The following is a 16133-nucleotide window of genomic DNA, read 5'->3' as shown; positions in this document are numbered from 1 at the left end:
AGTAGATCAAGCTAGCGAAACGGCCGCCAGCGCTCCATGAGCGTGGCACGTAAGTCATGCTGTACATGACATGCGTGTCATGATTTTCATGTTAACTCGTGTTATTTATGTTCGTTACACAGTCACGTCGCAAGATATCAACTTTGGTGTATATAAAGCTAGCGAAACGGCCGCCAGCGCCCCATGAGCGCGGCACGTAAGTCATGCTGTACATGACATGCGTGTTATGATTTTCATGTTAACTCGTATGTTTATGTTCGTTACACAGTCACGTCGCGCATTACCAATTTCGGAGTAGATCAAGCTAGCGAAACGGCCGCCAGCGCTCCATGAGCGTGGCACGTAAGTCATGCTGTACATGACATGCGTGTCATCATTTTCATTTTAACTCGTGTTATTTATGTTCGTTACACAGTCACGTCACAAGAGAACAATTTTGGTGTATATAAATCTAGCGAAACGGCCGCCTGCGCCTCATGAGCGTGGCACGTAAGTCATGCTGTACATGACATGCGTGTCATCATTTTCATTTTAACTCGTGTTGTTTATGTTCGTTACACAGTCACGTCACAAGAGAACAATTTTGGTGTATATAAATCTAGCGAAACGGCCGCCAGCGCCCCATGAGCGTGACACGCAAGTCATGCTGTACATGACATGCGTGTCATGATTTTCATGTTAACTCGTGTTATTTATGTTCGTTACACAGTCACGTCGCAAGATATCAACTTTGGTGTATATAAAGCTAGCGAAACGGCCGCCAGCGCCCCATGAGCGCGGCACGTAAGTCATGCTGTACATGACATGCGTGTTATGATTTTCATGTTAACTCGTATGTTTATGTTCGTTACACAGTCACGTCGCGCATTACCAATTTCGGAGTAGATCAAGCTAGCGAAACGGCCGCCAGCGCTCCATGAGCGTGGCACGTAAGTCATGCTGTACATGACATGCGTGTCATCATTTTCATTTTAACTCGTGTTATTTATGTTCGTTACACAGTCACGTCACAAGAGAACAATTTTGGTGTATATAAATCTAGCGAAACGGCCGCCAGCGCCCCATGAGCGTGACACGCAAGTCATGCTGTACATGACATGCGTGTCATGATTTTCATGTTAACTCGTGTTATTTATGTTCGTTACACAGTCACGTCGCAAGATATCAACTTTGGTGTATATAAAGCTAGCGAAACGGCCGCCAGCGCCCCATGAGCGCGGCACGTAAGTCATGCTGTACATGACATGCGTGTTATGATTTTCATGTTAACTCGTATGTTTATGTTCGTTACACAGTCACGTCGCGCATTACCAATTTCGGAGTAGATCAAGCTAGCGAAACGGCCGCCAGCGCTCCATGAGCGTGGCACGTAAGTCATGCTGTACATGACATGCGTGTCATCATTTTCATTTTAACTCGTGTTATTTATGTTCGTTACACAGTCACGTCACAAGAGAACAATTTTGGTGTATATAAATCTAGCGAAACGGCCGCCTGCGCCTCATGAGCGTGGCACGCAAGTCATGCTGTACATGACATGCGTGTCATGATTTTCATGTTAACTCGTGTTATTTATGTTCGTTACACAGTCACGTCGCAAGATATCAATTTTGGTGTATATAAAACTAGCGAACGGCCGCCAGCGCCCCATGAGCGCGGCACGTAAGTCATGCTGTACATGACATGCGTGTCATGATTTTCATGTTAACTCGTGTTATTTATGTTCGTTACACAGTCACGTCGCAAGATACCAATTTTGGCGTATATAAAGCTAGCGAAACGGCCGCCAGCGCCCCATGAGCGTGGCACGTAAGTCATGCTGTACATGACATGCGTGTCATGATTTTCATGTTAACTCGTGTTATGTATGTTCGTTACGCAGTCACGTCGCAAGATACCAATTTTGGCGTATATAAAGCTAGCGAAACGGCCGCCAGCGCCCCATGAGCGTGGAACGTAAGTCATGCTGTACATGACATGCGTGTCGTGATTTTCATGTTAACTCGTGTTATTTATGTTCGTTACACAGTCACGTCGCAAGATACCAAATTTGGCGTATATAAAGCTAGCGAAACGGCCGCCAGCGCCCCATGAGCGTGGCACGTAAGTCATGCTGTACATGACATGGGTGTCATGATTTTCATGTTATCTCGTGTTATTTATGTTCGTTACACAGTCACGTCGCAAGATACCAATTTTGGCGTATATAAAGCTAGCGAAACGGCCGCCAGCGCCCCATGAGCGTGGCACGTAAGTCATGCTGTACATGACATGGGTGTCATGATTTTCATGTTATCTCGTGTACTTATGTTCGTCATACAGTCATATTACGCCATACCAATTTTCGTGCACATTCGATTAACCAAGCGACCAGGAGAGCACAAAGTCGTAGGCGGCCAGATAGATAGATAGATAGATAGATAGATAGATAGATAGATAGATAGATAGATAGATAGATAGATAGATAGATAGATAGATAGATAGATAGATAGATAGATAGATAGATAGATAGATAGATAGATAGATAGATAGATAGATAGATACGCTCAAAGTCGCAGAAGTTCGCTAAGAAATGCTTTGCATTTAAAAACAAAGGTGAGGGCTACAAGCAAGGAAAACGCTCGCTTTACTCCCTCGTTTGTGTTTCTTTGTGCTCGGGGTGCGCGGCTTCTTGGCCTATATTGGATAACACTTCAAGTTTTGTCCTGGTCGGCATGAATCAACAAACTTACGGAGGTTCCTGCTTCGCAGCTGGCTCCGTAGTGGACGTTAAGGTGAGCGTCGATTTCTTTTCCCGCGTAGAAGGTAGCCATGTTAGTTATGGACCAGTCAGGATGTGGGAACTTCGCCGATGCGTCCAGGCATATCTGTAGAAATGAGGTGAAATGAAGAAAGCATTGTCTTCTTCACCGAAATATCACAACTTTACATTAAGTCACTTCAGTCGTAGTGCAGTAGTATCCAATGGCGTAGCCAGGGGGTGGCACACCAGCCCCCCCTCCCCCCCGAAACTTTTTTCTACCATGAGATACGGAGCGCAAAATGACACTCGAGCACACTTACCTGCCCGCACCCCGTGTCGGATCAAGGGCGTGCACCCCCCCCCTCCCCCCCAAAAAATTTTGCCTACGCCACTGGTAGCATCACATGGACTGTGCTTGTGCTTATCTGCCGCACAGGCATATAGAAGTACACATTTCGAAGTTTCCTGATGTTATAATAAAGATAATCTCGGTGGCGTAGTCGATCTAACCAAATTCTCCTTGCGTAGTACTATATGCAACTCCTTTATGCACTACATATCACCTATGGTTTCGCGTTTATGTCGCCTTTATGTCCATCGCTTGTGGGCTCTAAGTTAGCCGATTCATGGCAATCAATATAAAACCAATCAGTATAGATCGGCATGAGTCGGCAAACTTAGTCGCGGGCTCGTTTTTTGTTTTTTTTAGAGGCAACGGATACGTTCGGGTGTAAATCACAAATAAATCCTTCTATACCCGCTGTGGTGGCTTAGCGGCAAATTCGTTGCGCCGCTGAGCCCTATAGTCGTGGGTTCGGACCTCAGTCATGGCGGACCGCATTCAGATGGGGCACAAATGCAGAAACGCCCTCGTGCTTATGTGAAAGCTTACGTTAGAAAACCACAACGTGGTCAAAATGAATCGACGTCCCCATCTATGCGGCCTGCCTCATGTCATATTGTGGTGTACTGAGACATCAGGGTGTATGATGGGGAATCGAAGTCGGAGCTCCTGGCTGAGAGCCACGTAGATATGCTGTGCCGTCGTCTCTGGATTTTATTCGGAGCGCCAAGGCAAAAGGCGAAGCGTAAGCTGAATGGCGGCTTCAGGGTCCATGTCTTCCCTTTCTCTGCGTGGTTCCGCTGGGTCCATGCCAGATTCACAGCGTAATGTGGAATGGGAATGTTAGCAGCAATGGGATGACGCTACAACGGCTTTGGCAAGCGAAACCCTACAGAATTTTGTTTAAACACCGGATTTCCGGAGCTTACCTTCATTTCCGTGTCGTGGTGGCCGAATGGTGTCTTCTCGTAGAAGAACTGCAGCTTGTGGTTGAAGAGGTCATGGTTGAAGGAGTACCGCAACTCGGCTACGGCCTTGCGCTCCTTGGCGGCGCCCTTGAAGTCTACGTCGAGTCGCAGCACGTGCGTGGACGGCACCTCGGGGTCGTCGCCGATTTGGTCGTGGACGTTGAAGTGACTGTGCCGTTCGTCGTCGGGCTCCAAGAACTTGTACGAAATGTCGATGTCCAGCTGAAACGAGAGGTTCGAGCAAATCGGCCATTAAGCGGCTGCTGTAGACCATTTGTCAGACGACTCCCTGGGCGCCGCCATAATCCTCTCTGAGCTGCGCTAAATAGGCGAGACCTCCCAAAAATTCACTGCCGAGGCTGTGACGTCAGCCTTTGTACTACCGCGCGCAGCCCAGCATGGCGGCGTTTTTTGTCTCCTGTGAAAAGGTCTGGTGAGTTGCAGAAGTTTGAGTGCGTGTTTATACTGTGCTCGGCAAGTTGGCGCGAAATGTCGCACATGTTTTGTTATTTATATCTTTTATTGCGATAGCAATTATATGGGAAGTCTCGACGGGGTTTTGCAGTCGCCGTCGCCGTCATGTCTTTCCCGTATGAAGTTCCAATTGATAAGATCCCCCCGCGCATCGTATGTTCTACCGCGGGTAAAAGCGCGCGAGCGGGGGCGACGAACGCGGCCGAGGCAGGGATCAAACGAGCCGGCCCATTTCCGTCGCTCGGAGGGTGCATGCGATAACATCACCCCGCTCGGGAGGCCTGCCGTAGAAGCAGACAGGAAACGCCCCGCCCGTCTTCAACGAGCATGAAAAGACGCATGCACCCTCCGTCGCTTGGAGGGTGCATTCGCTCGGAGAGGGGTTGAGGGGGTTGTCGCGCGAGGAGCAACTTTGAACTTTGAATCTAAGGGCGCGGTCGCGATCGCTGGCGCGCGCGCTATCTCGACAGCCATCACAGCGGGCGGGTCGTATACCCTTCTACGTGCTGCGCTCTCAACGTGAAGTGCCTATGCGGAGAGCGTCTCTCCCTGGAGCGGCCGTATTCTCTTCCACCAACGTTTTGTAGTTAAGCGAGATCGGATACAAAACAGTTAGCTGCTAGCCTCACTTCGTATAACACTACAATTTGTTGCTGTCGCATTCATTGCTTCGCCCTTGCGGTCAAACTGTGACTTTTATGCGTTAACTTATTCAAGGCTGTCTTGCAAAGTTTACCTTAGGAGACTCGGCTAAAGGCTCGCCGTTTAGGGATATTGCGGTGGCGCATTACATCTTCAACATAGGAATACAAAAAACACCTCAAACTGATGTACAGGGTCGTCCATGAATAAGGTAAAAACACCATTAGTTTTCACGACCCCATAGAGCCTGATGTTTAATACATAATTCGTAAATTTATTATTGTGCACATCGACTCCATGATTTTACGTAATGTAATGGACATTTCCCTCGTTAAATAGAGTAAACGCTGTAGTTTTATCGGCTTAAATATTAGTGATGTATTTATATTAGATGTTGTCGACTCTGTAAAAGCAGAAGAAGATTTTGTAAACATATTGTAATTCGTCGGCAGTGCATAACAACAAATTTATATAATTTTATGTTCTCTTTTAAAAATTTATGCTTACGCGTTTGAGGAAATAGCGCATGAAAGGTAGCAAGATAGCAATATTAAAGGGGCCAACAACTGGCGAGAGCGTGTGATTAGACCCTGGTGAAAATAAAAAGACCGTGAATTGTATTGACAGATTCTACCATCCTTTTCACAATGACAGCAGGATTTACATCTTTAAATCGCGTTCAAAAGTAACAAAAAACCGATGTGTCGCGCAGCCTAGCGGATGAGCTTTCATTCTAAAAGTCTGCGCGTGAAAACACAAGAAAGAAGTCAAGACACCACAAGCGCCGGATGAGCCTTGAAGCTGGATTATGGAGTCGTTTAGTATCAGTGGTTTGATTACTTAGTCTGATACTTTCGTGCTCGCCATAAAAACTGCTCAAAATTAGAGTATGCATATTATTCCCCATCCGCGTCCTATGCTGTGCTGCTCACGAGGTAAAAAAAGAAATGTTGCACGCTGAGAAGCGGCGCTTTCTTCGCGGTCACTTGTGAGACATGTCGAGCCGCGGCGTACGCGCGAGGAGGGCATGCATGCCCAGCAAACGGCTCGCAGAAACACGAACCGCTCCCACGCTCACCTCCCTGCGTTTGCAGCATTTGTTCTGTGCATACTACTTCATAGCCGCCGGGATCGAAAATTTTGGATTATAAACGTTTCGCGGCGTTTTCCGCGTTACCATTCCGTGATTAGACACTCTGACCGGTAAGCTTTTTGTTGCGCTGAAGAAAACACGTACCATAAAAAATTGCTTGTCTGTTCCTTTAAGAGGTAACGTATTTAAACTAGTTTCCTGACCACCGTACGGCAGTACATTAGTACGGCTTGTTTGCCAAGGGTCTCTTCATATCTTATCGGTCATGCTTACACGAACGTATCCGCTATAAAGGACAATTCGTGTGTCTCATATTGCGTTAGGATCATGGGTTTTCTTTGCCAACAAATTTCGTACGTGTGGAGCGAGTCTTGTTCGAACAGTTCTGATACTCATACAACTTCTTGCAGCGTTTGATCTTTCGGGCTGCAGCAAAGTTGTACCTAACTACGCTTGATGCCCGGATGCCGAGAATAGTGTTGTTCGAGTATTTTATATCCCGGTTACGGCACGTGCGCTTCCATTCATCAGAACTCTAGTTTCTTTGCAGCTGTCTAACGAATGAATCTGATTCCTTTTCTGCAGTTACCATATTTCATGAATGCCAAGCAAACAAAGCAATGCAAGCGGAGAACATTAAACGCGATATACCAGGCGAGAAAAGGCGGGGACATTGTGCTCACTGAAGGTGTAATGATTCTGCGGGTATGTTTTCGTTTTATTTACTGTAATAGTCCTGCAGGTCGACCTTGTGTTATTGCGTTGTATAATCATTCCATTATGCTATCATCAGTTGCACTGTTTCTCTTTAATTGTGAACTTATTATGTCCATTATTTATGAATTATTATGCCTATCACACTCTTCCATTTTAAGTTTGTTGCTGTTGTAACAAAGTCACTGCTTCTTACTGCCTCTATGTTATGCTCAATACTGGGCCCTTAGGGTAAATAAATTAAATGAACGAATGAACCTGCACCGATTACGCAAGGGCTCGCTTTTCGCTGGTTTGAACTTAAAGAAAGACAGCATGGGAAGCCTGACCTTGGATACTCGCGCTGTAACGTATGAGGACAAATTTTGGGTGAGCATAGAACGTGATTCGCGTGACGCTGTCTCATTACGTCATAGCTCGATTGTCGGAGACTATATCTATAGCTGACTGGCCGTTATTGCCGCTGTGTACAGTGCTGTGTTGCAATGTATAGCAGTGTACGTACATTGGTGTACATTTCTGACTGACACGTCACGTCTGCGCTTATATGGTGGCGTTCGCTGAGCTCACCTCGGTGGTGGGATCTTGAGCAGCAGGGATGGCGTAGATCCTGATGTCACGTGGGTGCCAGTGCGGGTTGACGGCCATGTAGTAGAAGCGCTCCCGGCACGACATGTCGTGGTACACTTCGCGCACTGCCTGGTGCAGGCCCCTCTTGATCAGGTGGCCCTTGACCTTGAGACCGACACCGAAGGTGTCGTCGAAGTAGTGGCGGTCAAACTGCGCATGGAGCGGAATAGGTTTCATTAAGGTGACGCCAAAGAGCAACTCTAAATCGACTGAAGCTGAAAGATGAATCATTTATAACTGTACTGCCCTTCATTTCACCGTGACTGTTTCGTAATTTCACACTATCACCTGATTAGCACGGATACAAGCACATGATTTAAATTCGTGACGCTACGTGACAAAGCCTGTGTTTTGTGCTTTCGCCGCATTGACTCAATGTAATATTCTGAGCCTTGTCGTGTAATGATATCTGACTCCCTTAGAGGCAGACTCATCGAAGTTTATATCAGGCAAGAAATGTACCGTTGCCTAGGAAAAAAGCAGGCGTGTTCAGAAAATACTCGAAGTTCATAAATAACGCTGCGCATTGAAAAAACCTCTTATTATAATGTCTACTGTCGCTTCACCTCGGTTAGTTCTTCAGGTCGGTAGAGAGGCTTCATCAGCTTGGGCATTTCAGTGATTGCTTGCGAGGGGTCCGCGACGATGTCGTAGGGCATGCCGAACGTGTAGGGTAGGAACTGGTGGTTGAGCACGTTCCAGGGCAGGTGCAGAGGACGGCGAAGGCTCAGCTTGCCCTCGAGTGGTGCAAGGGTCACCTTGAGGTCGAGCGGCCAGGAGATGACAGTCCTCGCGTTAAAGCCCGTTCCGAAGGCCTGTCTGATGAACTGCGGGGCGAAGCCCACCATCTGGTTCGACGCCACGTCGTATCTGTTTTGAGGGGCGAGGAAAATGGCACAAGACTGCAATATGGCTTGAGCGCGGTCTCACGAACGAAGGTCTTGCACGTTTCTGGGTGCTCTGGATTGGTATCGTTTTATATTTGAGCCCAGTCAGGAATGTAGGAGAGGGAACGCCGCCGGAACTTTCTAATTCATCATCATCAAAGCCAGGCCCGTAGCCAGGAATTTTTTTCGAGGGGGGGGGGGGGCACTTGCTGAAAACCTTGACTATCTGAGAAAAACGCCTATTTTCATCATTTGCTTTTGGTAAAAACGCCTACTTCACCAAAATTTCAGGGGGGGGGGCTTTAGCCCCTCCCCCCCCTGGCTACGGGCGTGATCAATGCCATCATCCTCATAATCTATGTCCGCTGCGGTACGAAGGCCGTCTGCTGCGGTACGAAGGCCTCTTCCAACAATTAGAATGGCATAAATCTTTGCTGATTCATACTGACGCTTGATGTCCAGTTTACCTGTCTGAGCGATATGTAATATAAATGGAACTCGGTGTTCTCTCTTAGATCGCCAACGGACTTGCACCTAAAAGCTTAGTGCACTGCATTCAGTTAAGTTCTTTCATACCTGGCTCATGCCTCCCCTATATCCTAGGCATTTCGAGCAGTGCTAGGCAGTATCGAATATACATGTATCTTCGATACTATCTTAGATACTCTTTAGGTATCTTGTATCTGTATCGCGATACGTCTTACAAGATGTTTATCAGTATCTGTATTCCCGATACATTGAAGAATGTATCGCGTATCTTAAGATACAAGATACTGCGATAGCAACACCACGGTGCGAAACGATAAACGTTGGTTGAACTCCGCTTCTCAAGCCGATACTGCTCCCACTAAGCCGCCAGATTAAAACTAAAGACAGTGACATTATTTTATCTTTTCGCCAGAGTTTTCCAGCAAGGGCAGGTGATGAGCTCTGAGCGTCCCTATGGAGGGAGTAGAGTCACGTGGTGGCGCTCGCGTCGTCTCGACAGACAAACGCGTAAAGGTCTACGCCCAGAGGACATTTTGTTTTCACAGTTTCTGTTTATGGCGATAGCAATTATATGGACACTCTCGGCTGGTTTTTGACGTCGCCGTCTGTCGAACGGGCGACCTCTCGGTGATATGGCACTTGGCTCTTAGCCACTGTCCTGTGCCACGTACTCCAATGCGTGCGGTGTCTTTTGCACAAATTCTGATACCGCTGTAGTGTCGTTATCGAAGATTCTCTTGCGTTGTGTTTCGTTGCGAAGTCTGAAGAACACAAAAAAATGGGCTGCTTTGCGTCTCGTGGCTTTCACACATCGGTGATTTGAAGGGCCTCGTCGATGCAGGTTTGACTTACACGCAATGAGATTGACTTATATGCAAACAAGATTCGTACAGCTATAGCACCACCGGTACCGATGCTGAATTTAACAGAATAAGCATTCACTTAACAGAATAACGTATTTTGGCGTACGTCTCTTTTTTTTCTTTTCATCAATGAGTTTTCGAAATCATAATTGGATTGTTAGCACAAGTTCTTTCTAAGCTGTCCTTTTCCATCCCATACATTATTTATGTCTCTGTATTGCTTTTTTCGGGTCTGCTTACGGCAATATGTCTTTAACGTGCTGGCAACGTAAGCTCCCTGCTTTATTCTTACTTTTAGCTGTCTGCATCATTTCTGCTACTGTTTACAGACTTATTAAGCTCACTGTTATGTCAAGGAGACGTTGAGAGCAAATATATAATATTCTGCGCGTGCATGGAGTATACAGTAACAAAAATTCTGCCTACTGCTTAGTAAAATAGCGAAATTGAGTTTTCATTATAATAACATAAATTATTAGGAGCCATCTGAAAGATTTTAGCAAAGGGATTGGAGAAACATTGTTATACAAAATGCTCCGTTTTTCTAATTAGCGTCTCAACGAGTCGGTTTACGCTGTTTTACATAGGCACTGAATTTTCTGTGATCTTACCTTAAATGTCTAAGTCTCATAGCTATTAGGGGTTAGTGACTATGATACTTGACTGCTAACCCGTAGGTCGCGGCGGCCGCAATTCCATGCCCGTGTGCTTATATTGAAGTTTTATAACATCACGTGGTCGAAGTTTCTGGAGCCCTCCACTACGGTCTCTATCATTATCATATCGTGGTTCTGTGGGACGTTAAGCGCAACAATTATTATTAGCTCTTATGAGTACGGCCTGTATCGTGTTCCTGCACTTATTCGCTGTGTTTGACACAAAACCGCTTTTCTATTTTACTTAGTTATATTTGTTTTTCTTTTTTAGAATTCTCCAAATATTTTTACTGTTACTAATCACCAGGTAATCGGAGCTTAAGTGGCAATATAGTGAATAGCGGCGGCGTCCTGCGGCACTTTGTGCAACTATAGAACCCGTCCGACACGTTTTCTGGGCTGCAGATGTTCTCTTATTAAAGAAAATATGTTAAAAGATTGCGCTTTACTGAGTACGTCTCTAACGAACGCTTCATTCTAGCAGATAAGTAGAATATAAAAGTAATTGCAGTTTTATGTCATCTACGTAAACACGATGCGTCGCAAAGAATGTCGCTACCAGCTTCTCGCTGATGTATGTACACCTGTCCGGTGATCGGGGCGAAAAGCGTGATATGGTTACGGGCAAAGTACTAGAACTTAACAACAGTAATTGCACTATTGTGCGGAGGCTTTTTATTGTAGTTCTTGTGCCTAGATGGCGTCCTGCTAGCTGGTCGGCAAGCAGAGCATCGACTCCACCCAATTACAAAAGCGGCAAGCAAAAACCGTTATCAGCGAAGTGTATAAGGCGCTGTCATGATATGCAGCTAAACCAGCCCCAATAAGTTGTTCCGGAACGAAAGTAAGATACCTTTAGCAAGGAATACAAAACTTTTGAGATACTAACATACGTTTCATTCAAATGAAACAAATGTGGTCGCAGGTAATAAACTTTAAAGTGAACATTTTTGTGCATCGGCGTTTAGTGCTACATTACCGTATATACGAATATATAATAACAAATTTGCGAATGTATCGAAGTATCTTAAGATACAATTGGAATGTATCGTATCGGATACAATCGGCGTTGTGGCATCTTGTATCTGTATCTCAAATACTTCTTGCCTGAGTATCTTGTATCGTATCGCGATACAATTTCAAAGTATCTTTGCCCAGCCCCGATTTCGAGGACAGTAAGAGCCTGTCAGCAGTTGTGACGTTTGGGCTCAACTATATGATCTTGTATTCCAACGCCGTATTATTGAAAAGAAGTAAAAAAAAGTCACAGTTTCGCCGCAACGGCGAAGCAATGAATGCGATAGCAATAAATTGTAATGTAACGCGAAGAACGGAAAGCAGCTCGAAATTGCCAGCGCGTCGCTCGAGCCCAAAGGACGCACGAAAAGAACGCACACAGCACCAGCGCGAACTATTATGCGTCACAGCTCGACACTGGATGCGCACTGCTCAAACATAAAGCAGGACGCACGAAACGAACGAACAGGTACATACAGGACGAGCGCGAACTAACTGTCCCAGTCGTTACTTATTTCTGTTTGAACAGCGCGCCCCTTTGCAAACGCCGCCGCTGCAGCGTCGAAGCGACCTTCGTACGCTCTGTGACTTCAGCGCAGACATCGCGGGGAAAGCACAAGACATACAACCCCCCCCCCCCCCCCCCCCGCGAGCCGCCCCCTTCTTTCCTCGAGATAAGCGCACGAAGGCGACCACGCCCTGTAGGCGAAGAGCAACGGCGTTCGCAAGAACGGGGCGACGATCTTTAAAACGCGCCACGCGTGGACATCGCGCCATCTATGTGGTAACTCAGAAAGCAGGCTGATGTAAGTGGTGTATATAAAAAGCTCGCCGTTAGCAGGCTGAAAGACGGAGCTGTTCATGGCCTAACCGTCAACGCCGCGCACTGGAGAGCGGGAGGTCACCCGTTGGATTCCGCGCGTCGTAAAGTTTTTCCGAATTATTTTTCTTTGTGGCTTTGATATCTATATATAGACATATACATATACGGTGCATGACGGCGGCGACGGCGACGGCAAAAATCAGCCGAGACTGTCCATATAATTGCTATCGCAATAAAAGAACAAGTCATAGCCGTCAGTGCGAGCGTGGGCACATTTTTCAGTGGCCTTTAAAGTGGCCTTCTTACAGTGTTATGCGACAGCTTTTTCTTGATGTTTAGTCACAGAAACGGTGTTTCAGGGTCACAAACGCTTGTGTATTCGGCACTCATCGGAACGGGGAATCGAACATGCCACCTTTGGGCTTAGCAATAGATGTTTAACTCACAGGTAGTGGCGCTTGATGTCCAAGTGGAGCTCTGCGTTGTCGCCGTGGTTGAGGACCATCTTGTCCCTTTTTGCGTAGATAAACTCTGCCTGCTTGAAGTAGAAGAAGACTGGGACTCCCAACTCGCTCGGCATATGCAGCTCTACGTCTTTAGTCATGTAGAAGTACTTCTTGTTGACATCGGGTCCCAGCAACGACTGCACCGCCTCCTCCGGCTTAGCTGAGATAAGGTACAGGTACATTCATTGCAACTGTTGCTAGGTTTAGTAAGGACTGTTTACATTGTCACGTGGTTGTGACGGCGAAGGGCTCAAAACTGAAGCCGGTAAAGAGAAAACTTTTTTTTGTCGGGCGAACTTTGGGCCCAGGAAAACAGACTAAAAGTAGAAGCAAAACACTCGCCGCAAAATGACAACGGCGAGCACAGACTTCGGTCGTGAGATAATCTGATCGTCTACGGAAAGCGTCGTATTTTATACGCGAGTTTGTGAACATTCCAGCATTATCGCTGGCGCCCGCGTTAGCTCCAGAGCAAATTCGGCTACTCGTGTCGTGCGCGTCTTTTCATCAGAATAGCACAAAGCAAAGAAGTTTCCTACGCATAACAGCGTGGCCTGCGCCGTGCGGCGGTAACTGCTTTTGTGGGTGATACCCGATCAGATTAAAATTAACATATAAGCGCACGAGGCAGTGTGTACGCGGTACTAGCATCGCATTAGGACGGGAAGCTGGGCGTGTTGGTTTAGCATGCTCTGAAGTTAAGGGGGGAAACGACAACAACGCCCAGAAGCATCGCGTTGGCTGGGATACTTCCTGCATCATTTTACTCGACATCCTTGAGTTCTGAAATTTCGTGCTATAGATCATACTCAGGTGCGCAATTAGCGGAATTCTGCCTTCGAAAATTTATCTTTGTGATGTGGATGCTGCGTAACAATCCTGACTGTCCTGACGCACTCTGGTTCTCCTGGGGCATTGGGTTTGTTACCCATCCGTACACCATGGCACTGGTAGTTCAGGTTGCGTTGCCGATTTTGGAGAAGATTGCTCGGGAAGCTTGCCGATTTCTAGAAAAAAAGTGATCGCTTATTAACTCCGCCTGGTTGACGCTTGTCGAGAAGCTAAGATGAAAAATACTAATAGTTGCAACGTGTTGCTTGGTGCCCAGACCACATCCGTTTTCCAAGCAAGACGATTGGACTCCTTTCTGAAGATGAGTAAACTTAATCTAACTTATTGTCATCAGGATATCAACCCTCGAGTGCTGCCTTTCGTTTAAAGGTGACAGTCGTATGTGCTCAGCTGAGTATAAAAAGAGTACACATTACACGTGTCATGGCTGCTGGCCTGATACCGCGCTCAAGACTCCGCCCAATGTCGCGCATTTCAAGCTCCACTGTCCATTGCTGGTACTACCTGGAGTATACTAAAACGGTGCACTTTTATTACGAGCCTGTCTACCAATTATTTTGGTATATGTTGTAATTCGGCGAACATTCGTTCCAGCATTAAAACACCTAGAATCGTGTAAGAAAGGGCTTGGTTAAGAGTCGCTGGTCTATGAAGTTGGAACTAAGCCTCGGGAATCTCGTTTCAGCGAGCATCCTTTTGGTGAATTTTGTGATATTCACGGTGACAGTCACAAGAACTTACTGCTGGAAATTATCATCTTAGCTGACATGGTTGCGAGACTGTTTGTATCGCTGTGCGGCGGCTGCCAGATGCTGCCGCTAGATTGTGCTCCGTTCGCCGATGACAGAGTGCCAGACCCCGTTAACGCTGCGTCGGCGACGTAGTTGCCTGAAATGGGCGACTCCACTTGATTAGTGGAGAGGCTGAGTCTATTTTGCGCCTCTTTCAAGGAAAGTATAAGTTCCTCGGCTAACTCAGCACTACAGTCGCACGGAGAATCGTGCTTGCCTGAGCCAGTTGCTTGCCCATCGTAAGGAGGGTTTCCAGCCAAACGCATTCTCCTTGTCAGTCCTTGCCAATGCTTTTGGCTGGAAACCGTCCTTATGGTTTCACGCGGAGTTAAACAACTCTGCGGAGAGTAATACAATAGGTCTGCTCTTGCAGTACTCCTGTTACATCTGTTAGTGTTCGCAACTCGCATACATTGCAACTCGAAGGAGCGAAGTTCCCAACCTTTCTCCTGTATTTTGGTCAAGATGCTCTCATCGATGCTGAAGGTGTCGGTGGTCTTTCCGAAGATTGACAGGCTGAGACGGGCGTAGAACGGGTCGTACTCTCGGTCGGCGATGTGGAGCTGCGCATTGCGAAGCAGACGTTAGAGAACCACGTTTGGTGAATAACACGTGGAGGTTTGCAGGTTTCTGTTCATTGGGGTCATTGTTTCTGAGAGGAAAATGCATTTATAACACACCGCTGACTAGCAAGTTTCCTACAGGGGCACCAATAGGACGCAATTTACAGGGGCCAGTGGTCGCAACAGTGTATAGGTGATTTGGACACGATAGCTACGAACTTGGTCAAGATGCACGTGAGGCTTCAAAGGACAAAACGCGACAGGCTCAACATGTTTACATTATTTTGTACCAGTTGCCTTTGCTAGGCATAAACTGATGAGCCTAACGACACCACGCGTACTGAAGTGTTCATTTTGTTTTATACGATGTACAGATGAGGTGAAATGTTTACTTGGGTAAAAAAAAATCAGTTTCTTTCCAAGGGCGAAGCAATAAATGCGATAGGGACAAATTTGAATGCTATACGAAGAAAGGCGAACAGCTAACTCTCTTGGATCCGATCTCGTGTCACTACAAAACGCTGGTGTAAGGGAATACGGCTGCTCCTTGGAGCGAAGTGGTTTTCGCGCTGTCTCTCGTCTCAACGCGAAGTAAGCGGTGAGAGAACAGCACGTACATAGGCATGTGAGCCGTCTACGGATGTCCGTCGAGACAGCGTGAGCACCAAGGGCCCTTACGCTCAAAGTTCGCAATTGTTGCTCAAGTGACGCAACCCCCATCCCCTGCCGAACGGCGCCCCTTCATGCTTTTTCGCCTACAGAAAGACGGTCGGCTGGGCGTTTCCTCCATTTTTGAGGAGCCATCGACGGCAGACCTCGACATCGAGGCGACCTTCGTATGCGACCTTCGTGCGACGGAGATGGCCGGCACGTTCCGTCTCTGCTTGGGCCGCGTTCGTTTCCAGCGCTCGCGCCTTTTTAATCGCGCGTGGAACATAAGATGCGTGGGGCGATGTTACCGATTTGGACTTTAAACGGAGCATGACGGCGATGCTGACGCCGACGGCAAAAACCCCGCCGAGAGTATCCATGTAATTTTTGTTGTAAGAAAAAAAAATGACGGAGCTGGTGATTTCGCA

The 16133-nt window shown here is 46.9% G+C and overlaps 1 protein-coding gene across 1 annotated transcript in view; it reads right to left on the bottom strand.

Moving 5' to 3' along the window:
• Positions 1-2693: 2693 nt before the first annotated feature.
• Positions 2694-16133, bottom strand: part of LOC119404821 (vitellogenin-2-like) — a 32544-nt gene continuing 19104 nt past the window's right edge. The window contains exons 13-18 of the mRNA XM_049419387.1: positions 14904-15054; positions 12789-13008; positions 8174-8477; positions 7548-7757; positions 4016-4276; positions 2694-2867 (exon numbers count right to left, since the gene is read on the bottom strand). Coding sequence (XP_049275344.1) covers positions 2694-2867; positions 4016-4276; positions 7548-7757; positions 8174-8477; positions 12789-13008; positions 14904-15054 — 1320 coding nt within the window. The remainder of the gene's footprint in view (positions 2868-4015; positions 4277-7547; positions 7758-8173; positions 8478-12788; positions 13009-14903; positions 15055-16133) is intronic.

The sequence above is a fragment of the Rhipicephalus sanguineus genome, chromosome 9 (genome assembly GCF_013339695.2).
Source record: "Rhipicephalus sanguineus isolate Rsan-2018 chromosome 9, BIME_Rsan_1.4, whole genome shotgun sequence".
Lineage (NCBI taxonomy): Eukaryota > Metazoa > Arthropoda > Arachnida > Ixodida > Ixodidae > Rhipicephalus > Rhipicephalus sanguineus.
Note: the sequence above shows the minus strand (reverse complement) of the source record. Positions and strands in the feature narration are given on the sequence as shown.